This window comes from Pongo pygmaeus, chromosome 19, assembly GCF_028885625.2.
Source record: "Pongo pygmaeus isolate AG05252 chromosome 19, NHGRI_mPonPyg2-v2.0_pri, whole genome shotgun sequence".
NCBI lineage: Eukaryota > Metazoa > Chordata > Mammalia > Primates > Hominidae > Pongo > Pongo pygmaeus.
The window spans coordinates 100,167,502-100,192,069 of NC_072392.2; the positions used below are offsets into that span (position 1 = coordinate 100,167,502).

The window sequence follows — 24,568 nt, forward strand, 5'->3', positions numbered from 1 at the left end:
CAGAGCATGCCTCCCCAGAGCTGAGGGTGGGAGACGGGTAGGTTCTCCCTCGGCTGTTGGGTGTGACTCCGGAACTGGCTTGGGCTCTGGCCTCCAATGCTGCTAAGGGGCCAGGCCCACCTCCCGGCCCAGGCAGCAGCACGCAGGGCCTTTCCACCCTCCCCAAGCCTGGGGCCCAGGCAGTCCCTGTCCGGCACCAATCTGTCTATGGGGAACTGGTTGGTCCCTCTGCTCAGGGGACCCCGCAGTCCAGGGTTCTGAGTGGGAGCATTGGCACCACCCCACTCCTGAAAGCGGGGCCCTGGCAGGACGAGGATGGCCTGTGCCCCTCACACCTTGGCCCCTAGCTCGGAGAGCAGGGTGAGAGGCTGCCTTCCTGGGCTGTGGAGAGCCTCGCGTGCACCTCGCCTCCAGCTCCTGTGCTGGGTCGTGAGGTCAACCTCACAACAGCAGAGGGCAGGCCCGTGGGGCGCCACGTGGGCCAGGCGCTGTAGGGCAGAGGCCATTCTGGAGAGGAGTGTGGGGCTGAAAAAAGTACTGATCATAAGCTTCATTTTGAGTATGGCGAGACCAGGCAATCTATGGCCTCCCTAGACACCTCCCGGAGGCTGCAGGAAGAGCCTCTTCGGCCTCTGGGCTGCTCCAGGCGGGCCCTGACAGGGGTGCGGGAGACAGAGATCCCATGGCCCCTGGAGGGGCCAAGGGGCAAGAAGCCTCAGCACTGGCTCTCCTCCTATTCTAGCATCACCTGCTATAGGGGGTGGCCCCAGGCTTTGGAGGGCTGCAGGCCCGGGTTTCACTCATTGCCAGGCTGCCCGCTGCACTCCCGGCTGCTGGGTGCATGGTGGCAGCAGGGCCAAGAGGCTCTCCTTGCTAGGTGGTTCCCTGGTCCTTCCCAGCAGGGCTGGGAGCCCCGCACAGCACTGCCACCAGGCTTTATTCGGTTGTACCAAAGAGATTTACATCAGCCATGTACAAACAGAACAGAGTCCATAAGGAGAGCGGCAAAGCTGCCGGGAAGGAAGGCAAGCGTGTTTTCCTGGAGCCAGGCGCCGGGTGGCAGGACACTGTTGGGGTGTGCCAAGTAGGACGTGGTGTGGTCTACACCCAGAGAACTAAAGGGGTGACCACAGTCACTGCTCCCTAAAGCCCTCTGCTCTGCACCTCCCGCCACAGCTGGGTGGGCAGTCAGTGTGGCCTCTGTCCAGGTGGTGGGGGCATCCGGGGACCAGGTGGGGGCGCACGCAGGAGCGGTGCATTTCAGGCCGCAGGTGCCATCTGCCCGTCTCGCTGCTGGCCTCTCCACTGTGCTGGACACCCTCTCTGAGCAGCTTTGCTGGAAAGGGCGGAGAGCCTGCTGCAAACCAGGCACCTTGAAGGCAGGCAGGAGGCAGAGTCCTCACCAGCCCTTCCAGAGCCAGGCCAGTTAGAGAGGGCGGCCCTGCAGAGTCCTATGTCCAAACGCAGAAGGCGCAGAAGCAGAGCAGGGGGAGGGCCGGCCAGGGTCTCCGCCAGGTCAGAAGTCGCCATCGCGCTCCCCCAGGGGTTGTGCCGCCTGCCGCCTGGCGGCCTCCAGGAAGGCCAGCTCCTTGGCTTCCTTCTTCTGGTTTCGCGCCTCATACTCCAACCTGGGAGGGCAGGGTAAGTCTAGCGGAGAGCGCCCACGAGGCGGCTCCGAGGGGGAGGGCAGGGTAAGTCTAGTGGAGAGCGCCCACGAGGCGGCTCCGAGGTGCCCCCACCCAGCTGCACCTGTTGGTGATGATCCGCTGGACGATGAGGTCTGTGGTGAGGTTGCTGCCACTGTCAATCTGACGGAAGATGCCCCTTCTCTTGGGCTCCTGGGGGTCCGGAGAGGAGAAGCGGGATGAAGGTCCCTGCTGACCTCCCCAAGACCCATCTGATGCCCTGCCCCAGAGGGAGACCAGCGCCCAGGGTCCCGTGGGAGTGGTGCAGTCAGAGCAGCTGCAGCCACCATGCCCGTTTCCCAGGCAGGCACAGTGAGACATTAAATGGCTGGGAAGTGCCAATGGCAACCCCTGTGCCCAGCAAGGGCCAGCATGACCCACCTGGTATGGGTCGGAGCCATCCCTGTCAGGGATGATTTCTGTCTTGCCGTGACACACCAGGTCCACCTGGAGAAGGAGTGGGGGTCAGGAGCCCTCCCCAGGGAGGCAGCAGCCGTCGCCACCCACAGCCCAGCACAGGCCCCGGGGGTTGGGAGAGCTGACCCTGCCGTTTCCTCAGCCCAGGCCCCTCCTGGGCCCCGCCTAGGAGCCCACAGCCAGCCTGCGTTCCCAGCCCATGCAGGATCAGAGGTGAACAGAGGAAACAAGGTGAGCCCATGTGAAGCCTCACCTTGAAGTGACTCAGGAGCTCTGCTGTGACCGCGTACGGGGCCCCAATCACCACTTCTGACACGTACTGTGGGGACAGTGGGGGCAGAAAGACTTGCTCGGTCCCTGCTACTGGTAAGCCAGGGCCACAGGGTGGTGAGAGACGGCCCAGACATGGGGCGGGGCTGCCAGTGAGTAGCAGGGATGGGCTGGGCAGGCTGGGGACCCCTGGGGCTCCTCCATGAGGCAAGAAGGAACAGCACCTGGAGACCTGACCACCCCTCCTCCTGCCTCAACAAACAGGTATGGGCAGGTGCCACAGAACTCGGGGTGCTGGGTGTGGCTCTGCCAGTGACCCAAGCCCCCCTGCCCTGGCTCAGGGAGGCCCTTGGTCGGGGGATGTTGTGGGAATGTCCCATCCTTGGGCTGGCTCCTGGCCCCCACTCACCCGGCAGGCCAGCACGCTCAGGGTCCGCTCATGCAGATTCATGATGGGGTAGTTCTTCCCCTTGTAGTGATTGACCTCCTGCGGCCAGAGTGAGGCTAGCTCAGCCCGGAGACTTTGGGGGGACAGGGTGTGCGCCTCCCAGCTGTCCCTCATGGGAAGAAGTCGGGGAGGTTGCCCGCCTTTGTGGGGATGCCCCAGACAGGACAGCCCTGGACCCCAGAAGCCTACGATCACCCCCCAGGGTCTCCTCTGACTTCACCTGGGGCCTCTTCCCAGAGACCACTGCACCTAACACCAACCCTTAGGGCCCCTCGAGGGTCCATCAGCTGCCCAGGGGCCCAGGGAGCAAGAGGGCAGTGACCTGGTCAAAGTGTAAGCCCGCGATGATGTAGGGCCTCTCCGCCAGCCTATGCACCTTCTCCAGGAAGTCCACGTGCCCGATGTCTGCACCCAGGTTAAGAAGCAGTCGGGATGGGGATGACAGGGAGCAGCTCCCCGACAGCTCATGCCCAAGGGCCTCCCCGCCATCCTCCCTGCTGACAGCTGCGCCCCTGCAAACCAGCCAGCCCAGTCTGGGGGCCCCAAGGAGTCAAGTGAGGCCCCCGGGTCCCACCCCATGTGACACAGGTAGGGAGCAGCAGAGGCCCAGAGGATACGGAACAGGTCGAAGGCACCAGCCACATAGATGACTGTCTCCCCTGGCTGGGGCTCCTTCCCAGAAGCAAACTGGATGATCTTCTGAGATGTCTGCAGGAACTGGGATACCCCGGTCCACGGGTTCCGCCCACCAGGGCACTACAAGCCAAGAGAGTGCAGGTTGGCGGGGGAGGCCTCCCAGGTGCTGCCCTCACCAGGTCACCAAACCCTCAGCTGCCGCCTGCCAGCAATCCCATTTCCAACCAGTCACCTCGGGCAGGGGACACACTGCCAGGCCAGGTGGCGGGTGGGACTGTGGCGCCACCCCACAACCACAGCAGGCACCGCAGCAGACACCACTTCAGCCCAGCCAGCGACCACCAGGAGGAGGCAAGGAGCCCTGCAGCAGGTGCACACAGCCCTTGGGAGGGACCTGGCACCCTGAGACCACTGTCTGGTCACCTGGGAGCAGCCTTCTGAGGAAAGTATGTCCCCGGCGGGTATCGGGTGAGGGGGCTACAAAGGGAGAGAGGGCCAGGCCACTTGGTTAGAGGCCACCTGTCCACAGGCAAGTCCTTGCTCCTCCTCCAAGCAGAGGCTGCCGTGACCGGCCAGCCGGTGCCACCACCTGCCTGCCCTCCCTCCCAGCATCCACCAGTCGGCCAAACCTGGCAGTCAGTGCCTGGTCAGTGCCAAGGATGGAGGGAGGAGGGTGAGGCTCTGGGCTGGCCTTTCCCCAAGGGATGGCCGGGACAGGTGGCCGGGGAGCCCCCTGCAGCTGCGTGCTCAGCTCTCCCTGCACGGCCGCACTCACCTTGCCAAAACTGTCTGCATACTCCCGGTACTCAGAGGACATCTCCTGCACGGAAGGGCAGAGCAGGGCTGAGGGGCCTGCCCTCCAGGCGTGGCCACCCCAGGAATGGCTGGGGATGGGGAGCAGTGGGCAGGAGGACCCTGAGGGGGCAGGGAGGTGCCCCTCCTTTCCCCTGGCGACCTCGACCCAGGGGCCTCGGGGATTCCACTGCCGACTCACCTGGCTGCTGTGATGGGCTTTGGTTACCAGCAGCATGCGGCCCACGAGGTCTGTGGTGGACACCCCTTGCGTGCGCTTGCATTCTCTGGGGGACAGAGCGGGAGTGGGGTCTCATCCTGGGACACTCGCAAGGCTCTGCCTCCTGCTACCACCACTAGGGACACCAGCGGCCCTGCTGTGGCAGAACCACAGCTGCCCCAGAGACTGAGGGTCCCCACCCTGCGCAAGGCCATAACAGAAAACCTGGGTTGGGAACGTGGGGAAGGCCTCCACGCTTTTAGTGACTGAAGGGAGTGGCAGGAGCACGGAAAAGGACCCTCGCTGGGGCCCAGGTGTGCAATGCCGGGGAGAGGGTGAGCACTGGGGCAGCAGCTCTGCTTCCTGCCTCCCTCACACCCACGTCCTGCCCGCTGAGTGAATTCTCAGCTGCAGCATCCCATGTGGGAGCCACTGGCCTCATGTCCCTGACGTCTGGTAATTCAGATATAGTGCCAGCTCCCCCGCAGTGCCAGCCACGTCCCCCGAGCTCAACAGCTGCCACCTCACAAAGCTGTGCCTTTGGAGCCCTGGGGCCACGGGTCTGCAGCACCAAATGGCGAGGGCCTCCAGGCCACCCCACAACGGCACCTCCATCCCTCAAGTTCCCAGTCCTGGGCGTGAGGAACATGGCCCAGGGCCCGGACGCTCCCCTCACGGGCTCCCAGTAAATAGCAAAGCACGAGCCAGGAGGGAGCCCCATGTCCAGCTCCCTGGATGGCCGGGCCCACGGTGAAGACTCACCTGTACCTCCCAGCCTGCTTCACTTCCTCATAGGTGTCCCGGCCATCTACAGTCAGGGTGATGTCATCTAAGCAGTGACACACAAGGACAAGGATCCTTAACCCAAAGCCACCAGAACCTTCAGAGCCCAGGACCCTCTCGGCCCCTGGCTTGCCCTAGTGTCCGCGTGCCCATTTCTAGGTAGGGGCCCGGAAATGTCTCAGATCCTCGAAGGGCATGGAGGCCCCCTGTTCCCGGATGTCCCACCAGCAGATCTGATCCTGAGCCACCTGATGTCCCTAGGCCCCCAGGTCCCAGCCCCACCACTCACTGCCATGAACACAGAAGTCACAGTTGTATTTGTCCAGGGTCTCTAGCGTAGTGACGTAGGGAGCCGCTGGCACCACCTCGTCCACCCATTTGATGGCCTGCACCATCTTGTATCTCTCCTCCTGAGTGAACACCGGGGGCCCCTTGTGCTTGGCGATCTCCTCTAGGAAAATGACAACGGGGAGACTGGGGACCCCAGCCCACCCGGCCCCTCGAGTAGGAGGCCCCTTCCCAGCACCCAGCTGTAGCCACACAAGAGGGCCGGTGGGGCCAGGCTGTCTCTCTCCCCTGGCCCTTAGCCCACTAGTGCTGGTCAACTGGGTGGCTCTCTTCCCTGCGAGGGTCTCAGGCAAAGGCAGAGATTCCTTCTGACGAGCAGGTGCTCAGCCCCTGAAGGTTTGGGAGCCACGCTGGCAGTGGTGGGGAGCAGGATCCCCTTCTCTTTAGCTGGGACAGGAAGTACAAGATGGGAAAGGCATTAGGCCATCCTCAGCTGGGGCTGGGCTGGGTGAGCCTACAGTGCCATCCCCTACAGCTGTGCCCTGGCAAGGTGGCCCCAGGCCTGCAGGCTTTCAGTCAATGGTCGCAACCCACAGGAGGGCTGGGGGGCCGTGGGTGGGCAAGGCCGTCTGTGCGTACCATCAGTGTGCACGCCTACGATGAGGTAGTCGCCCATGGCCCGTGCCTGGCGCAGCTGGTTGGAGTGGCCGTAATGTACCATGTCATAGCTGTGGAGACAGAGAGAGTGGGTGGTCCCTGTGCCAAGGGTGGGGACCAGGTGGCCCTGTGGCTTAGGGGCAGAGCTTTGCTCCTCTGAGGACTCCTTAGGAAGCACTCTGAGAAGCTGCTGCTGGGAGCCCTGGGACTGGGATTCGGAGGATGTAGGTGCTCAGCTCTCCACCCCACTGGCTCCTGGGCCTGACGGTGGGACCCCTGTGCCAGATCTAGAAAGGGTGGCAGGGCCAGAGATGTCAAGGCCTGGCTGGGTCTAGAAGACTGGTGGGTGCAGGACAGACTGGAGCCCACTGAAAGCTGCAGGGCCACGTGTCCTATCCCCTCACCAAATATCAACTGCCGGGGGCAGTCACTTTAAAATAAGCCAACGTTAACTTTTGGGGTAGGGTTGGATCCTAGACTACCTTGAGACAAGAGAATAGTCTCTGGGGCTAACCCAAAACAAATCCAACCACAAAATAAAACCCTGGGAATCACTGGCCCTGAAAATCCTGTTTCCTCCTCCCTTACGGCCTCTGAAGCTCAGCAGGCTTAACGCTAAGGGTGAACAGCCACTGCCTTGCCACCTGGTTCGAGAGTTTTCATTCACAAATCTGGGTCTGCTAACACGTGAACTCTCAAGCCCAAAGCTACACAGCCATGCCACCAACTGGGCCTCGCTGCCCTGGCTTCTTCGCCACTTCCTTACAGCAGCTGCCCATCCCCTCGAGTGGACAAAGCTGTCCCTGCCTCTCCAGGGAGAGGTGTGACCCTGGCAGCCCACACAGTGCACAGAGCTGCTCCACTGCACACCACTGCTTCCTCCCAGCACCCCTGCCACAGTGCACGGAGCCTGGCAGACATGCTGAGTAAAGTCTGGCGGCCCCATGTACCCACTGGACAGGCTGGAGGGGAGGAGGGGGTAGAGGCTGGGCCAGGGGAGCACAGTCTGGAATGGGGCTGGGGCCTGGTCAGGGCAAGGTCAAAGTCCACTGACACAAAGCCACATTCCTTCTCCCAGAGGTGACTCAGACACAGAGGACCAGGCCCTGCTTGCTCTCCTGGGAAGGGCTAATCAGATAGAGGCGCTTGCTTCCTGGATTCCATCCGGCAGGCACGTGAAAGGGTCAGAGGTAGCAAATTATCAGTAACGGTCATCTTCCTTTCACTTGTTGAAAACTCCAAACTTTTCTTAAAACAATGCCCTCTGTCTGACTGGCCAGAGAAGACCGATCGCATTCTAACCCCGCGGAGGAGGACCCGGGAGCCCGCGGGCTTCACTGCGGGTCCCGGACAGGCAGGTCACACCCGATGTCCACCTACAGGGACGCTCGCCCGGAGGTCAGGGGAACCCCTGGACCGGAGCCGGGCAAGCTGGTTGCTGGTGGTTACGGAGAAGCAGGGAGGCCGTGGCTCCAGATCTCAGCGCGGTGGCTGCACCGGAGAGGTCGGCGTGACCGGGCGGGGCCTCCGCCAGAGGTAGACGGGGGCGCCCACGGCAGGGCGCGGAGCCTCTACAGCCCGACCCTCCCGGCGGCCGAGCCCCGCAGCCTGCCAGCCCCGGCCCACGCCGGACGAGGACGCCACCCAGAACGCGGGCCCGGTCCCCGAGCAACGGCTGGCGCGGCGCCCAGGAAGGAAGCCGGCCCTGGCGCCCCCGCGGCCCGCCCCGGCCCCGCGCTCACCAGCCATCGCACCACACCCTCACGGCGCGCCTGCCCCCCAGGCCCGGCTGCTGTGCGCCGCCTGCAGCCCCGCGCCCGTTCCGGATCATGGCCCCGCAGCGGCGGCGCGGACAGCCTGGCAGCTCCCGGCGACTCCGAGCGCCGCCGCCCGCCCCGCCAGGCGCACGCTCAGCCGCCGTCACGCGGGGCTCACCCGCTGCGCACGGCCAATGGCGTGCGCCGCTCGGCCCGAGCCCCGCCCCCGCCGCCCCCGCCCAGCCGCGCGCCCTCCGGCCCGAGCCCCAACCCCGAAGGCCGCGCCCCACCGCACCTCCGCGCGCGGCCAATGGCGTGAGACCCTGATAAGAGTCCCGCCCCCCCCCACCGCACAGCCAATGGCGTGTGCCGCGCGGCCCGAGCCCCGCCCCCGACCCACACCTGGCCTCTCCGCACCGCCCACACCTGGCGCTGGGCTGGCGGGGCAGTGCCGCGAGGGGACCGTCCCACCGCCGTCACCCCCGGGAACCTCCACGGGGCGCTGTCCCAACCAGGGGAGTTTTTTTTCTTATTTTTCTGGCACAATAATCTGCAGTTGTCCCTTGTCCAACCAAGGGAGTTTTAAGCCAGGACCGAGCTGCCAGGCAACACACCTGAGCCCGGGGAGCCCGCGCCGACCACTCGGGGACACCGGAAGCCAGTGCAGAAACGTTTAATAGAAATAAAAAGGTCTGCATAGAGCCGAGGCTCGGAGCCACCCCTCTGCCGCACATCCAGTACAGAGAGGATTCTATAAAGTTCACACTTTTTTCGTTAAGAAGTAGTAGAAATACGGTGAGGCCCTGAGACTGGCCTGGTGAGTGAGGAAAGGCCGCTGGGCGCTTCCACTCTGCAGGCCGGGGCTGAAATAACCCGAGTTCCGTTCTCACAGAAAGGTGCGGCTGCCACCTCTTGACATAGGGGCCGGATGGGCAGGTGTCCTCGATGGCCAAGCCGTAGACAACCGCAGCAGTGCAAGGGGCTTCCTCAAGGACAAATGGCTAAAAATGTTACGGTGAAAACATCATCCCCAAAGAGTTCTCCCTAGACCCGTGGGGGCAACCCAGCCTTCACCGTGACACTGGCCATCTGCAAAGTGCCAACTGTTCTTCATCGAGCACCAGGTTACGTCACTTTCTTCCTTTTTGTGCGTTTTGTGCAGCCCCTACCAAACCAGCCCCCTAGGATGGGGGCCGAGCTAAGCGGTGCACCCCGGTCCCCAGGCGGGGCCTCCTCTCTGCTTCTGCACAGCGACTTCCGACTGTGACTGCCTTCTTCACCAGCACGCAGGGGAGTCGCCAGTGAGAAAATGGGATCCTGACACCTGCCAAAAAGGGAAAGCGGCATCAGGCGGGCCTGGGAGCCTCTCGCAGTCACACCCGCCCCAGCTCGGGAAAGCTGTCTGCGGTCCCTGCCTTCCCATCCCCTTCCCTCCCATGTCAACTGCGGCGGGGCTCTGGTTGGCGGCAGCTTCATTGTTACCAAGCTGCAGAACGGATGCGGGAGAGGTCACCTCTTAGGTGGTGACTCAAAGGTCAGCACCCACACTAGCTTGGTCTCCTCAGAACTCCGTGTCTTTGTCCACCACTGAGCGGCGTGCACACACACGGCGGGGCAGCAGTGGCCCCAGGGCTGCCTCCGTCTCCAGGGATGAGTCACTAGCAACTCTGGGCCCCACCTTCCACTTGTACCTCCAGGGGCAGGTGGACCAGACCCTCTCCCCCTTCCCAGCTGACTAGGGAGGCGTGGCCTACAGATGACACCGTGAAGAAAGCATGTGTCTGACTGAGATGCAGAACCACAGATCATAACTTAAGATACAGATACGCACTGATAAGGAAAATGAGCTAAGTTAATGTAAAAAAAAAAAAATACAGTACACGATAGCCCACATCACAGAACACCACACACATAACATACAAGAAGTGCCAGGCCCAGAAGGTGAAGGGATCCTTAATTTCTTGAACCCTTTGATTAAAAGAAGTTATTGATTTCCCCTATAAGACCCTGAAAATTCACAGAGAAAGAGAGTGTAAACTTTTTACTCAATACATACACCAAGTCTAAATTATCACAAGTTCTGTATTAAGGCACAGTTTGTTTAAGCTTTCCCAAAGTACGCCAACTCCCAAAACCAAGCACACAGATTCTGTCTGACCAGAGCTGCCGAGTGCTCGTCCCCTCCAGATGCTTCCCACCAGGCATCTCAGGGAGCTCCACGGGGAGGCCTGGAGCAGGAGCACGCGGGCAGAATCCCTCTCCCCGCAGGGATTGTGTGTGCCACATCAGCCAGGGCAGGAGTGGCACACGCGGGGTCTCTGCCAACCACTGAGGTCAGGCCCTCTGTAGACCACCACGCTTCAGTCATGCCTCAGACACCACTGCAAACACCTCAGAGCTTCCTCCACACTCAGCTCACGAGAGAAGACAGACAAGGCCCAGCACACAGAGGTGCGGGGAAGCAGGCTGCTGCAATGGCCCACTCACCTGCTATAGGCAGGGATCTCCAAGCCCAGCTCGGCCATGAGGAGCCGCATGACGTCATCACACTTCCCATGTAGCTTCAGGGCAGCCCAGTCATCCTTCGGGGTCCACTGAGGACAGGGAAAGCCAAGTAAGAGTAACAGCAGCCCAACCCTTCCCAGTGGCCTGTCAGCCTCGGCCCCTACGGGCTCAGTCGGTGCTCCCTGAGCACCCACGGGGGCCCTATCAGACCGCCCTGGTGCATGGGTGTGGGGTGTCTTTGGCTCTGCGTTCTAAGACCCAGATCTAAGGACGTGGCTCTCAGCACCCGAGTTACCTGCAGGTTCACGATGTAGAGCTTCGGCCGCCGGCTAGGGGGCTTGGTCATGCACCAGAGGTGTGGGTACTTCTTTAGAACCTGTGGAAACAGACAGACAGACACAGTACACACACAAGGCACAAGTCTGTAGAGTGCTGGGCCGCAGAGCTGGACACCCTCAGGCGGGCGGGGGCTCGGTTCACTCATGGTGTCATCGGCACGTACCTTCAGGCTGGACCCTAGACACAGGATGGTGTCTGCTCTGCTGGCAGCCTCGGTCGCCGCTTCCCAGTTCAGAGGCTGCCCCAACGTCCCCCTCTCCCCAAAGTGCACAATGGTGTCCCGCAGCTGGGTCCCACACTTGTGGCAGGTCCGGCCTGTCTGGTGTCTGTGGAGGGCGGTGCGCTCTGTCACATCGAACACCCGCACGTACTCCCTGTTGGGAACGCAGGAGGTACAGACCTAGAGGCAAGAGGGCACAGTGAGTGGGACCCGCCTGCCCGTGGAGACCCCGGGTCCCTGCAGGACTGCTCACTTCAATGTACATGTTCCCGTGGAGCTCGGAGATGGCCGTGCGCGGCAGCCCACTCCTCAGGTGGAGCCCGTCACAGTTCTGAGACACCACATGCTGCACCTGGAAGGCAGAACGGGTGGGGAGGGGAGGGATAGCCGTCAGTGGTGGTAGGGAGGTCAGTACCCGGCCACAGCGAGGCTGTTCTGAGCCCAGCCGATGGCTCCCAAGACCAGGGGCAGCTCCGACCCCCCAGAGAGTCTTAGAAAGTAAAACACACAACAGGTCCAACCACCAGGAGTCAAGAGGGCCTATGGTGGGGAGGGGCTGTGTCCTTCCTCCAGCCCTGATGCACCTGGAGTAGCTGGGAGGGCAAGAGGTTGCACCGTCCTGGCAAGGTTGGGAAGTGGCTCGGGGTTTTGGCAAGGGCCACTCTGCCCCAGATCCATGCTCTCTTGGGTCATGACATTTCAGGTTCCTGGGGACCTAGGCAGATCAACCCCTATGCCCCGTTGGTTGAGGGTGTTCAGCAGAAGGTCCCCAGAGATGTCCCATAAGCCTCCCCTGTGACTAGGATGGCTTCTGAGGTCCACAGAAAAATGCAAGGGAATCACAAAGGGGAAAGGCCACCAGCAGCTCTGAGGCTGAGGCTGGCTGTGGATGGGATGGTTCAGAGGGGGTGCTCCCCTTCTGTCCTGGAGAGTCAAGCATGGGAGGATCAAACCCGGGGCCTAACCCACTTGGTGGGTGCTCATCATGGGAGTCAACTGGCAGACAGAGGGAGGATGCAGCTGCCCACTAGGCACCAAGGTGCTCTGCCTGGTCCCTGGCAAGTGTACCAGCCACCCAGGGCTCTTACCAGTTTCTGTTCATGCAAACGGGTGATGCTCATGTGGGTGAGGGTTGGCTCGGCCTCACTCAGGTCCGCAGCACTGCCAGGCAGAAAGGAAGGCAAGGTGAGGAGAGCTGGAGCTCAGGCCCATGCTGCCTCTGCTCAGCCTACGTGGGAAGCCGTGCCTGGCCCACTTACCTAACGCTTCTCCCTTTCTGAAGCAGTGTCCACACTCCATTAGGGCCCCGGTAGTCTGGGATAGACGCTGCCTGCATGTTGAGAAAAAAGGTAAGCCAAGTCAAAAAGCACCACTCTAGGTACTGGCAGAATTCCCAAAAACGGAAAGCCATTGTCCCTCCTGCCGCATTCCAGGCTGGCCTGCATGTTGGCCTCTATTCATTCCACAGGCTGACCTGTCTGAGCCCATATGGAGTGTACCCCAATTCGGCTCCTCCCTTCTACCTGGACTTCCGTTTCCCGCCTGGCCTGGCTCATCCTTCCAGGCTGCACGCAGCCCTGCCTGCCTCCGGAAGCCTCTCTGGCACTGAGCACAAAGCTGGGCTCTGTGGCACGTGTCCTCCATACTGCAGGGGAAGACTAGTCATGTTCCTAAGTGCCCCCAGGGCCGAGCCCACAGCTCACACATTTAGCAAATAGTGAATCCCTAGGTGGGGGCAGGCGACTGTCCATTCTCATGTCCCAGTGCTGACTATTCCCGCTCCACCTTAACAAAGGCAGAACTTCTCCAGATGAGATGAGCATCTAACTTCCCAGGTTTTCAGTCCTGTGAAACAAACTGAGGCCCACAGAGGGCACACAGGATATGCCAGGATCAAGGTGTCTTGTGTTCCCTTTTGGGGACTCCCGACTCCTGCTTAAACTCAGAAAAATGCATCACCCCCCTGGGCAGTGGTTCTGACAGTCACATTCAAGACGGGAACCTCAAACACTCAGATGAAATCCGCTAGCTGCATGTGCTTTTAGTTGCCATTGGAAGTTCCGTTAAGAGATCACATGACTGTTACATAATGACATGACTGGACTTTTTTTTTTTTTTTGAGACGGAGTTTAGCTCTTTCGCCCAGGCTGGACTGCAATGGCATGATCTCGGCTCACTGCAACCTCCACCTTCCAGTTTCAAGTGATTCTCCTGCCTCAGCCTCTCGAGTAGCTGGGATTGCAGGCGCCCTCCACCATGCCCGACTAATTTTTGTATTTTTAGTAGAGACAGGGTTTCACCGTGTTGGCCAGGTTGTTCTTGAACTACTGACCTCATGATCCGCCCACCTCGGACTCCCAAAGTGCTGGGATTACAGGCATGAGCCACCGCGCCCAGCATGACTGGACTTTTACATGTGACTTGTGGAGGGAGGAGACTAAACCCCAGGGCCCCGGGTATTTGAGTCAGTAGTGAACTCCCTTTCTGCCTTCTTGCTGCTGAGCCTCTGTTGTTCTTTGCTTGGAGTGCCTCATTCCAACCTTCTCCTGTAAATCTCACCCATCCTTCAAGGCCCAATCAAGGCCACCTCCCACAAAAAGCCAACCCAGGTGGGTTTCCCAGCTCCAAGAGCACAGAGTGTGTGTCTGGGTTTGTTCTAGTGACCCAGCACAGCCAGCTTTACATTATGGTTATTTGTTCACATGCCTGATTCTTGTCACCTAAAAGCTTCCTGAGAACAGAAATCACCTGGGTTCAGATCTGCTAGGCCTACGCGTGCCCAACACCCCACACACACCCATCAGATTAGATGGACGAGATGCCAGCTACACTTTCAAAGCTAGCGATGTCCCACAGCCCAGAATAACTTGTCAGTGAAAATTCTCAAAACACAATGCAAGTCTCTCCTTCACCTGGTGTATTCTGGCTCTTACTGTGTCACTTTCTACTTATCTTCCTTCAACATGGAGAGAACAGAGTGGAAAATCACGACAACTTTGGGCTTAGCTCTGTCCACATAACCTGGGGGTGCCTGCGAACAGTCGGCTACTACACCCCATTCGTATCTCTACTCCTTGTTTAACTGGCTGTAACACAGAGACCAAGCGTTTAAAAAGCGTTTACCTTAGATAAGTTTTGGTCATTTCGTTTCTTTAAGAAAGGGAAAAAACCTTAGAGCTGTTTTAAAGGCGAGTTTTTCGCGATTACTGGAGCGCATACTCCGTCCTCGGGTGCGCCTCCGCCTCCCTCCCTACCGTGCTGATTCCCGCGCCTGTGTAGACGACCAGGTATTTGGCGTTCCGGACGGCGCTGGCCAGCTCCCGGACCTTCCCCCGCAGCTCCTCCGGGTCGTCGCACACCTGTCAAGACGCCAGGGTGGTCACCGCCCCGGGCCGCCCCACCCGGGACCGCCCGTCGCCCCAGCTGCTCCCGAAACCGGGGGCGCCCGCGCGCCGCGCGCGGAACTCGCCTCCTCCTGCCGCCGCTTCAAGCCCTCGCGCCGCCGGCTCCGGCCCTGCAGCTCCGTTACCAGGTCCGCGCTCTCGGCCAGCAGCCGGCCCTCCTCGGCGCTGCGCTCCGCCGCCGCCTTCCTCAGGATGCGCGACACCTGCGGGCAGGCAGGCGGTGAGCGGCGGCGCGGGCCGGGCATGGCCGGGCCGGGGAGCGGCGGCGGCGTACCTGGCGGAGGCGCTCCCTCTGCTGCTCCTCCCGCAACCTCCGGACCCGCTCAGCCGCTTTGCGCTCGGAGCGACTCAGACCACCGGCTGCCATCGCTCCCCTGGAGACCTGCTCTTCCGCTTCCGCCTTACACGGCAGGCCGCCCTCAGGGCGCATGCGCAAGATGGGCCCCGCCCCCACCCACCCCTTCCGGCTCCGCCCGCCGCGTCGCCCCAAAGAAGCACCTGCCAGTCTCTTTAAAAGGTTTATTGATCATATACAAAATAAAGAAAACCTTATATATCACAAACATACACTATGTACAGCAATAAATACCCGGGGGGCCAGGCCCAGTGCTGCCCCTCCTGGACAATAATTTAGCAATAAATACTGCGCAGGGCAGGGGTAGGGCACCAAGGCCACTGCCCTGCAAGAGGTCAGGCCCCTGCCCGCCCTACAGGAAGTGTGAGCGCTCGGGCCTCACCCCGCATCCAAACCCCAGCCCCTCCTCACTTAGATCTTTAATAACCTCCATCCCACCCCAGCAGATCCCGGGGTCTTCTCCCACACACACAACCTCCCCTGACTAGACCTAGGCAGGGCAGGCAGGGACTGACCAACTCTGCTTGGACCCACCTCTCAGCGCCAGGAGAGCAACAGGGCTGGACACGCGGGCAGCCCTTGTCCTGTTGCCAGGAGAAGGCTTTCTGTGCCCACTCCCGTTTGGTTAAAGGCTTCAGGGACTAGCAGATTGAGGGGGTGGGAAGAAGGGCAGGTCTGGGACACAAGGTTGCTGGAGGGGCCAAAGCCCAACTGGGGTCACCAAGAACAGGGAGGTCTCACAGTTTATCGGGGACACACTCTAGCTCAGACTCAAGGGACACCCATGGTATCAAAGCTGCTGCTCCAGGGGCAGGGTGGAAATGTGTGGGACTGGCCCAGCAGGTATGGTACACACCCAGGACACAGGCCAGAGGCAGGACAGGCATTAGTCTCTCAGACACGCCCTGCCTCTGTGTGGCACTGATTATGTACTCCACTCACCCCACCTGCTCCAAGGCCAGACAGCCACCAGGAAGGCAAAAATACACCAAAAAGAATTATTCAGTGGCTTCTGGGGGAAAAATCGTTAATGTGTTGGTTCCTTTCACCAAACCACAGCCTAAAAAAGTTAACTCACAAGATCCCAGAGCGGAAACGGTGCAGCAGGCTGCGGCTCAGACTTTCCAGATGTGGATGGGCGCTTTGGCCAAGTGGCCACTCCAGAGGGAGGCAGCAGGGACAACATGGGACCTGACCATCGTCCCAAAGCAGGCTGCAGCCGCTCAGGGCCGTGGGCCGGGCCCCAACCACCAGTCAGAAGTGTGCACACATATCTGAAACATGCACCAAGAGCTGAGCCAGCAACACCAGAGCCACCCAGAGCAGCAGCCAGGGGCCTCACTCTCCGGGTGAGAGCTGACCTGTCCCTGCTGGGTATTCCTCTGAAATCTGAGTGTCCATGTTAGGATAAAAGAGGAGTTGGGGCAAAGTTAAGGTGGAAGGGAAGACATATATCACGGTTTACTTGGCGGACAAGTTTGAGAGACCTGGCCTTGGCCAAAGCCCTCGATTCGCTGTGTCAGAAAAACCGAGGTGAGAAGAGACCACCACCCTCTCAGTAGGAAAGCGGGATTAACAGAGATCAGAAGGACAGCACACTCACATCTGCACATGAACACAGCATCTATGTCAGGAAATCCAGGGGAAGGGGAAGAGGGGCGGAGTGGCTCCGCAGGGCTGGCCTGACAGGGGACAGGAACACTCCCCTAGACCCAGGGAAGTCACCCCAAATCCAAAGCTCTTGAAAGGAGGTATGGCCTCAAAACTCCAGAAGCCTCTTCTGCCAACGCACCGAGGACCTGCACCTCCCATTCAGCATGCGTCGACCCTTACACCCTCCCCTTCCATGCTCCCTTCGCCTCCAGGTCTGCAGCCTGGCAGAGGTGCTCAAAATGGATGGCCACCCACAGCCAGAACAAAAGTGTGGGCTGCACAAGGACAGGGAGGGCCTGTTTCTCCCCACTCCAAGGCAGATCATGACGTTTTCTTTATGGATACTTATGATTCCAACTAACGCCTGGATTCTACTTAGACAAGATCAGACTGAGGGGAGGGGGATGAAGTCACTCAATGACAAGAGTCAATAGCCAATATTTCCATTTTCAGGCTGACCCAGGTAGAAACAGGACTTGTCTCTGAACACCTCAAGCAAAGAAAATCTCATTAACATGACAAGTGTTGACGGTGCATCCCTGTTCCCATCTTGTGGGCACACCAGGCCAAACTCTTGGATAAAAATCCCACCACCCACAGGGTTAAGCCCTGTTGGGCCACAGTTTTTCATCTTACCCACATCTGTGTGCTTTACAGGAGTCTGGGCCCCACAGAGAAAAAACCAGCAACGCGGTGACAGGCCAGGGCTCACATGACCAGACACAGGGCTGTAGCCTCTTGGAGGTGGGTGGGGGCACCCCTTCCCCATCATATGCCTACAAGGAGCCTCCTGAGCCCAGCTGGGAAGGGCAGCAGCTTCTGGCGAGGAACTGAGAGCAGGAGGCAGGCTGGGCCCCCACAGGAAGGCACCTCCAGCAGAAGCCAAGCAGCTGATCCCTGGAAGACACAGATCCCAAAGGGAGCCAGAAGGCAGGCCCGAAGCCAAGAGCTGCCAGTGTGGACCAGCGGAGAAGAGGGACAAGACCCGGCCCTGGAGACTGTAGCCCTTGTCTGCACTGGTGGAGATCCCCAAGGCTCTCAGAGTGAGGCAGGGACAAGGAAGAAAGGTCTGTCCCCGGTGGGCCCCCACCCACTCTGCCTGGAATCACCACCCGCAGCATGAAAACACCTCAGGGATCAAGCGGGCGGCGAGACCTGCAGCCCACGGTGCGGGCAGCCTATAGGAACAAAGCTGAGGCCAGAGGAAGACGGCCAGGGAACGCTTGGCCATAGCCCTGTGGCCACCCACAGTGACTCCTTCGTCCCTGTAACGCCACCACCCAAGGCCAGAGGTGGTGGGTGTGGAAGCAGCGTGGGGGGCCCCAAGGGACCCCAGTTTCACCTACCCCGCCACTGGATCAGCCCAAGCCCTAGACACAGATGTAGCCAAGGCTCAGTGGAGGGGGGCATGACAGAACCCTACGTCTCACCTCCTAGGGACCAGGAGCTGGTGGTGGGCACAGACTCCTTGAGCTCCGACGCAGCAGGCACCACTTGGCACCCCAGCCCAGATCCAGCAAGCCAGCAGAAGCAAAAGCACAACTAAACCCAAAAAACAAACACGGGAAAACAGACACAAGAAGTGACACCCACAGGTCAAAGGTCACCAGAAGCACCAGCACTTTACCGCTGCACAAAACCTCACCAGGCACGGACGACACCACGGCACCGGCAAGAGACGGAAGCAGGAAGGGCAGAGGAGTAAGTCACTTTCGGTACAATTGCAAAAGATATCAAAGAGGACGGCCTTCTGGTCGGCTCACGGCTTGGCTTTTTTTTTTTTTTTTTGTCTTTTTTTTAAACTAAGTTTTATAAATAATGTCTGATAACTCTGTGTATATAAAAACTAAACTCCAACAGCCACAAAGAGGTGTCCGTAAGTTTACAAGAGAGGGAATTTTTTTGTTTTTTTTTTCTTTTTTTTTTTAACTAGCAAAGTTTCTATTATACTTTCTTCCCTTTTCCATTTATATGGTCAAATGGTCTTCTTGCTTGTTTTTTTTCTAAAAGACAGTTTTATAAATACTCTGCAGCTCTTTTTTTCTTTAACTTTTAAACATATAATTAATTTAATAACTTTGTAAAAGGAACTTCTCTCTTTTAAATAAAGGGCTATATAACCACACAAATAGGTCATGTAAACAGTGACACGGGACCCATCGCAGGGCACACTGGACTCACCCTCACGTTAAGCGCACAACCAGCGATTTGGTCTTGTTCAGTGCAACGGGTCAGGCCTGAGCGCACAGCCCCTGGGCCCAGCTGCACGCCCCCAGCACCACTGCGCCCAGGCTGGTGGTCCACCCATCAGGGCCTTCAAGCCCGCCCTACTCTCAGAGCAGAGCCCATCTCTTAGTGCTGGGCTAAGCTGAGCTGCTCCCCTGGGGCTAAAGAGAGTGAATCCTTCCCAGCCCGCGAGCCTGTGGCCACTAGAGAGTGGAGGGAACACTGGGACCCTCACTGCTCGGGGACACACGAGGCCCAGCGTGCCTGCTCCTTCTCTCTCCCTCAACTCTCTCAAGTCCATTCCCACAGCACCAACTCTGGACTCCAAGCCTGCATGGCCCTGGTACAAAAGGGGTTGGGGCGACCCCACGTCACCGCCGAACTGACCAATCCCAACATACAAAACACACGACGACAATGACGAGATCAAAGGGGCTCAGCCCGGCGCCCCTGGGGTACAGGTTGTGCTTTGCAGGGAAGAGAGAAGGGCGGGGAAGAGAGGGAGGAAAGAGAAGAGAAGGAAACAGAGGGACAGGGCAGCCGAATTCGCCACGTGCCTAGTGGCCCCGCAAAGACCCGCCTGGGCAGACGCGCGTCCCTACGATCGGGCATCCGTCTTGGACTTTACTATTGTGATGACGCTGGTGGCGGCCACCTTGCCTGGGACGAGGGGCCCCAGGCCGGCGGCAAGGGGGCCCCGGGCTGGCGCCACGGGGCTGCGGGCCACCGTCCGGGCGAAGGTCTGCAGCGCCTCGTACTTGGAGCGCAGCGCGTCGAGCTCCAGCTTCATGCTGGCGTTCTCTGAGGCCAGCTTCTCCACCTCCTGCTGCAGCTCCGCCTTCTGCTTCTCCAGCTCCTCCTTCTGCGTCACCCGCTTCACGCGGCAGCTGGCGGCGTAGCCGCGGTTCTTGAGTGTGCGCCGGCGCTGCTTCAGCTGGACGATCTCCTCCTTGGACAGGCCCCGCAGGTGCTGGTTCAGCTCCCGCACGGACATGGTCACCAGCTCCTCATCCGTCAGGCTGGTGCCATTTTCACCCGGCTCCCGCTTCACCTGGGGCACAGTGCAGGGGTCACAGGCCAAGCGGGCACGCCCACTGTGCCCCCCCACCCCAGCCCGAAGGCTCCTGTCCCTGCCCACTCACCTTCAAGGCCTTGTTTCCTTTATTGGGGGTCGTCATAACCCGGGGGCACAGCGAGCAGGCGCTCTCTGTAAGACATGGAGCAGGTCAGTACCCTGGAGACCACCCTCACCCCCCACCCCCCCAGTTCACAGAGCCCTTGCCGCACAGCCCACCCCAGCCTGCTGTCCAGGTGCCCAGCCCCCAATACCTGATCGGAGGCAGCCCTTGGCCTCTCCCAGGCTGGGCTGAGCTGCTTCCTGTCCACCCTGCCCCTAGAGAATCAGGTGGGAGGTCAGGAGGGTCTGACAGGAGAAGGGGAACTGAAGGCTGTTAGGAAGGCAGGCGCAAGACAAGGGGCGGGGAGAGATGAGAAGGAATAAGACGCGGGAGAGGCAGGCCTAGAAGGAAGCCGGGAGCTTTAAAAATAACCCCAGCACTGCCCCAGAGCACGGCTGTTCCTGGCGAGTCACGCTGACTCAGCACATCGCCTCTGGCTCCCCCACCGCGCCCGCACTCCCAGGGCCCGCCAGCCAACAGCGCCCCAGGAGAGCCGCAGCCGAGCTGCTGGGGGCCAGAAAGGCCAGCCCGGCCAATAGCAGGTGAGGGCCAGCCAGTGACCCTGTGTGTGCATCTTCCAGGGTCCTACCTTCTACAGCCACCTCCCCTGAGCCGGCCTGGGACAAAGCCCCTTGCTCCCTGGGTGCACAGGGGCCCCTCTGGGAACCCGGCCAGAGAGGAGGCTATAGGGAACCCCGAGTCTCCCAGCCTCCTAACTTTGAAAAGCTGGAGGTGGGCCGTCCATCTAGCTCTGGTCTGTTGGCAGGACTGACCAGGGAGTTCCCCCACCTTCCAGGTGGCAGGCCATCAGCTGGGAGGAGCCTGGCCCGAGGCCCCTCTGGCCCTCCCAGTCTGCCTCCTCCACTGATGGAGTAACCATCCTGTGGCTTTGGGTTGCAGGAAGCAGCCCCTGCCCCACCCCATCCAGGGTATTTCACAAGGGCTCCCACAGTGAGCCACCCGGGGCCTGCCCAACGTGAAGGCTGGCGGAGTCAGCCCCTCGGAGCTGCAGCCTGCTCTCTGGTCCCTGCCCCGGGTGAGTGCCCACAGGGCCAGGGAGCAAAAACAAAAGTGCTGGGGAGGCCAGACTAAACAACCAACTCTCACCCACTCAGGGTCCCTCCAGCACTCTGCTCTCACTTTCTTGCTAAGGACGTTTCTGGGATTCCCAGCTCAGCCCAGCTCCCACCAGACCCTTGGGCATGGACCCTCGCCTCATGCTCCATCCCCCACTTTCCAGGTTTGATGCAGACAGATGAGAGACTCCTCCAGAGGAGCCAGGATCACTTCAGGAAATTATGGGCTGGGGGACTTCTTACTCTCATCAGGGGAGCTGAAGTGTGGCCAGGAGGATGCACACATTCTCACCAGGCTCAAGACTCCACCTCACCCAGCCTTGGACCAGGAGGTGAGGCTGCAAGCACAGAGCAGGGAGAGGAGGCCAGAGACCCCTCCCCACAGCCAAGCCAGCTCAGAGGCAAGGTCCTGAGGCTCCAGCCACTGGATTCTTCCAGATAAAGGATGGGGAAGACCTGAGCTGGAGGTCAGAAGGCCCACAGGAGCTCTTTCCTACACGTCCGGCACAACACTGCCCCAGGAGACAGGCCCTCAGCCAAGCACGGAGGGGCCCCCCAGCCTTGAGTGCAAGTCAGGGTGCAGAGACACTGCCCTGGCACCAGCTTCTCCCACATCCATCGCCCCCAGCCCTGCTGCTAAGCACAATGACAGTGGTGACTTCCTGAAGAGATCACACGGAAAAGTGCCTCCTCGACAGATTTTGCCCTCCGCAGAAGGCCTGAACTCAGCACAAGTGCAACCCATCGCCTCCTATCAAAGGTGCGCCCGGGGTGGGGGAGGGGCAGGCCCGAGCACAGCCAGTGCTTCCAGGCTCCTGGCCTGGCTTCTGGCAACCCGGGACTCACGCTCAGCAGAGACAGCCTCTGGAGCTGGGCTGAGAGGGACCATGCAGGGATCCCAGGAGCTGGACTGAGGAGAAGCTGCCCCCACCCTCCTCCAGCCCTCAAGGCTGGCCAGAGCTGGGGCCTGTCATGCACCCTCTGCTCCCGCAAAGGCTAATAAGCCCACCTCACGCGGGAGGCACAGATGGTCACGGCTCCGAAACCTGTGAGGGTACCTAGGCCACCCATTCACACTGACAGCCAGGAAACGGAGGGAGATTTGGGAGCTCCGTCTCCTTTGGCTAACGTAGAAACTCCCGTGCCTGAACAAAGACAGCCCCGCTTGGCTGCAAAGCCCAGTGGCCGAAACTCCCCAGCAGTCATGGCCTCTGCTCCATAAGCTTTCAGCTCCTGAAAGTCACTCTTTGAACAGAACCTAAAACTTAAGTTTCCACTGATGCATAAGTGACTGAGAAGATGTACATAAATGGGCCGGGCACAGTGGCTTACACCTGTAATCCCAGCACTTTGGGAGGCCAAGGCGGGTGGATCACGAGGTCAGGAGATTGAGACCATCCTGGCTAACACGGTGAAACCCCGTCTCTACTAAAAATACAAAAAATTAGCCGGGCATCGTGGTGGGCGCCTGTAGTCCCAGCTACTCAGGAGGCTGAAGCAGAAGAATGGCGTGAACCCGGGAGGCAGAGCTTGCAGTGAGCTGAGATCACGCCACTGCACTCCAGCCTGGGCAACAGAGTGAGACTCCGTCTCAAAAAAAAAAAAAAAAAAAAGAAAGATGTACATAAATGCCCCTCCAGGACCCCGAAATTTTCCCAGGGCATCAAACTCCAGGCCAAAGGTCAGCTGAAGCATTGAAACATCTGGAATCTATAAGCCCCAGGGCTCACTGAGAGTGGACCTGTGTTCTGTGTGTATGTGTGGGGGGGCTCACTGAGAATGGACCTGTGTATGTGTGTTGGAGGGGGGGGCATCCCTGAGGGCAAACCACAAAGTGGCCTAACCCAGCCATGAACTCCTGGGCAAAGGAAGTCTACCTTGGTGAATCTCCACATACCCAAGGAAAGATGGCTCTGGCCACATCACTCCCAAGCTGCCACTTTCTAAGCGTCCTGGGCCGCCAGGCCAGACATCCAACAGGGCCACTCCCTTTGCTAATGTCACACAACACTGAGACCCCACTTCAGGTAGGGACAACTTTGGGGTGACGGGGTGCTGCGTTCTGCCACCCTGTGCCATCCACACCAGCCCATCTGTTGCACCCCAAGGCTAGGCACCCTGAAGCTCCCACTACCTACAGTCTCAACCCAGACTCCAGGGCCAACTGGGGAGAGAGGCAGGGCTGCTTCCTCCCCCTTGCCGTTTCCTGGTAGAGCTGCCCCTGCTTCCTCCCTGCCCAGCCCACTGTCACCCAGGGCTTGGTACACACACCCCTCTTTCTCCCAGGGCCTCGATCTCTGGCCAGGGGCTGTCCAACCAGGCCAGTCCCAGGAAAAACCGACTTCCCCTTTGGCTAGCTCGGCCCACCGAAGCTCCTCCCCTCCCTCACTCAAGGAACTATTTCCCAGTTTGGGAAACTGCTCCAGACGTGGAACCAGGACCAGCTGCCGGAAAAGAGCCGCCTGGGAAGGGGTGGACCGCCCGGGGCTTCACCTTTGACCCCGGGAGAACACCTGCAGCGAGCCACCCGCACTTCCTCTTCAAGCACCCCTGCCTTCAACTGGATCGCTCGGCGCTCACTTAAACAGGCACCCCAAGGCGCCGGGCCTGGCCCCCTCCCACATCCCCATGGCTCCCTCCCACCTCCCGCTGGCGGCCTTTTAGTCCCCGAGGCCCCTCGCTCGAATCCCCTCCGGTATCAGCTTGCGCACCGAGTGACCTCATGCTGATGACTCAGCAAGTCTCCCTCCGGGCTCTGGCACGCGACTGACGGAACCCGAGCCCGAGCCAGGGGCAGGGTCTTCCCCGCAGCACCCCCACCGCCGCCCCTCCTCCCGGGCTCGCCGCGGACCCCCGCGCAAGGGAGCGCTGACGCGGCCACCTGATGAATCAGCAGCTGCGGGCCGGGCTGCCGGGCCCTGGCGCGGACCCCCGGGCGCCTCGCTCGACCCCACCCTTTCCTCCCGCCGTCCGGTGCCCCTCCCTCCAGGACGCCCGGGTCTCCGAGTCCGCTCCGCACTCGCCCGGCTCCGCGGGTCCGCCGCCGCCCGCGGCCCACCCCCAGTACCCGGGCGGCAGGGGCAGGAGCTGGCTCCTGACCGCTGGGGAAATCGAGGCACGGGCCGCCAGCAGGGTGCGCGGCAGACCCGAAACCAGAGGCCCCCGCCGCCGGGCCCCCAACCGCCCGCCTAGCTCCGGGAGGAGCCCTGCCCGCGCGCTCCCTCGGCCCCCGTCGCCCCCGCCGCGCCGCCCCCTCCGCCCGGGCCCGCCGCCGCAGCCGCACTCACCACACTGCGGGCCCGGCGGGCCGAGGCCGGGGCGGGGCGGGGCCGCGCGCGCTCCGAGGCCGCGCGGGGCAGGGACCGGCGCGAGGGGTCCGGGCCCGGGGCTCGGAAGACTCGCCGCCTGCGCGGGCCGGGCCGAGCGCACTGGGAAGGCCGGGCCGGACCAGGCTCGGGATCCGCCGCCGCCGCCGCCGCCGCTCCACAGACGTCACATGATGTTTGGTCACGTGGGCTCCATTCATGAAGCGGCGACGCGGCCGGCCGGCGCTTAAAGGGGAAGGCGCGGCGGAGGGAGGGCAAACTGCGCATGCGCAACCCGCGCGCCGTCGTCCCTGGCAACACTGGCTGCGCCAGCGCCGGGCGGGGTCTCACCGG

The 24,568-nt window shown here is 60.8% G+C and overlaps 3 protein-coding genes across 10 annotated transcripts; all 3 read right to left on the minus strand.

The window, feature by feature from the left end:
• Positions 1 to 831: 831 nt before the first annotated feature.
• On the minus strand, positions 832 to 8,151 carry PCYT2 (phosphate cytidylyltransferase 2, ethanolamine). 5 transcript variants are annotated; one of them, XM_054459658.2, is made up of 14 exons: positions 7,939 to 8,115; positions 6,179 to 6,267; positions 5,541 to 5,702; positions 5,231 to 5,297; positions 4,451 to 4,535; positions 4,232 to 4,276; positions 3,880 to 3,933; positions 3,438 to 3,576; positions 3,143 to 3,225; positions 2,782 to 2,859; positions 2,356 to 2,421; positions 2,067 to 2,132; positions 1,750 to 1,838; positions 832 to 1,628 (listed from the first exon to the last, which is right to left on the minus strand). In XM_054459658.2, exons 1-14 carry the CDS (start codon positions 8,025 to 8,027, stop codon positions 1,517 to 1,519), a joined length of 1,224 nt encoding a protein of 407 aa, XP_054315633.1. In that variant the 5' UTR covers positions 8,028 to 8,115; the 3' UTR covers positions 832 to 1,516. The 5 variants fall into 5 exon arrangements, with proteins under 5 accessions (XP_054315633.1, XP_054315635.1, XP_054315634.1 ...); XM_054459660.2 differs by lacking the exon at positions 7,939 to 8,115 and adding an exon at positions 7,577 to 7,856; XM_054459659.2 differs by lacking the exon at positions 3,880 to 3,933 and having other exon boundaries at positions 7,939 to 8,151.
• Positions 8,152 to 8,610: 459 nt separating this feature from the next.
• On the minus strand, positions 8,611 to 14,873 carry SIRT7 (sirtuin 7). Of its 2 annotated transcripts, XM_054459673.2 has the most exons (10): positions 14,696 to 14,872; positions 14,487 to 14,624; positions 14,272 to 14,376; positions 12,277 to 12,347; positions 12,106 to 12,178; positions 11,271 to 11,369; positions 10,961 to 11,197; positions 10,754 to 10,834; positions 10,441 to 10,547; positions 8,611 to 9,277 (listed from the first exon to the last, which is right to left on the minus strand). In XM_054459673.2, the coding sequence occupies exons 1-10, from the start codon at positions 14,849 to 14,851 to the stop codon at positions 9,079 to 9,081; spliced, it is 1,266 nt and encodes a 421-aa protein (XP_054315648.1). In that variant the 5' UTR covers positions 14,852 to 14,872; the 3' UTR covers positions 8,611 to 9,078. The 2 variants fall into 2 exon arrangements, with proteins under 2 accessions (XP_054315648.1, XP_063512411.1); XM_063656341.1 differs by lacking the exon at positions 14,272 to 14,376 and having other exon boundaries at positions 14,696 to 14,873.
• A 53-nt stretch (positions 14,874 to 14,926) lies between these two features.
• On the minus strand, positions 14,927 to 24,443 carry MAFG (MAF bZIP transcription factor G). Of its 3 annotated transcripts, none has more exons than XM_054459677.2 (3): positions 24,197 to 24,443; positions 19,798 to 19,862; positions 14,927 to 19,706 (listed from the first exon to the last, which is right to left on the minus strand). In XM_054459677.2, the coding sequence occupies exons 2-3, from the start codon at positions 19,831 to 19,833 to the stop codon at positions 19,254 to 19,256; spliced, it is 489 nt and encodes a 162-aa protein (XP_054315652.1). In that variant the 5' UTR covers positions 19,834 to 19,862; positions 24,197 to 24,443; the 3' UTR covers positions 14,927 to 19,253. The 3 variants fall into 3 exon arrangements, with proteins under 3 accessions (XP_054315652.1, XP_054315653.1, XP_063512414.1); XM_054459678.2 differs by lacking the exon at positions 24,197 to 24,443 and adding an exon at positions 20,423 to 24,123; XM_063656344.1 differs by lacking the exon at positions 24,197 to 24,443 and adding an exon at positions 19,985 to 24,122.
• Between the last annotated feature and the right edge of the window lie 125 nt (positions 24,444 to 24,568).

Bases quoted from the DNA above. Each gene is read 5' to 3' on its own strand.
- PCYT2 (XM_054459658.2), bottom strand. From the start codon at position 8,027: ATGATCCGGAACGGGCGCGGGGCTGCAGGCGGCGCACAGCAGCCGGGC. The intron at 5,703-6,178 runs GTACGCACAGAC...TCATTTTCCTAG, and splicing joins CGTAGGCGTGCACACTGATG to AGGAGATCGCCAAGCACAAG. The intron at 2,860-3,142 runs GTCACTGCCCTC...CTCTGGCCGCAG, and splicing joins CGGGCTTACACTTTGACCAG to GAGGTCAATCACTACAAGGG.
- SIRT7 (XM_054459673.2), bottom strand. From the start codon at position 14,851: ATGCGCCCTGAGGGCGGCCTGCCGTGTAAGGCGGAAGCGGAAGAGCAG. The intron at 14,625-14,695 runs GTACGCCGCCGC...GCCTGCCCGCAG, and splicing joins AGAGGGAGCGCCTCCGCCAG to GTGTCGCGCATCCTGAGGAA. The intron at 10,835-10,960 runs GTACGTGCCGAT...CTGTTTCCACAG, and splicing joins GTCTAGGGTCCAGCCTGAAG to GTTCTAAAGAAGTACCCACA.
- MAFG (XM_054459677.2), bottom strand. From the start codon at position 19,833: ATGACGACCCCCAATAAAGGAAACAAGGCCTTGAAG. The intron at 19,707-19,797 runs GTGAGTGGGCAG...ACTGTGCCCCAG, and splicing joins AAGGAAACAAGGCCTTGAAG to GTGAAGCGGGAGCCGGGTGA.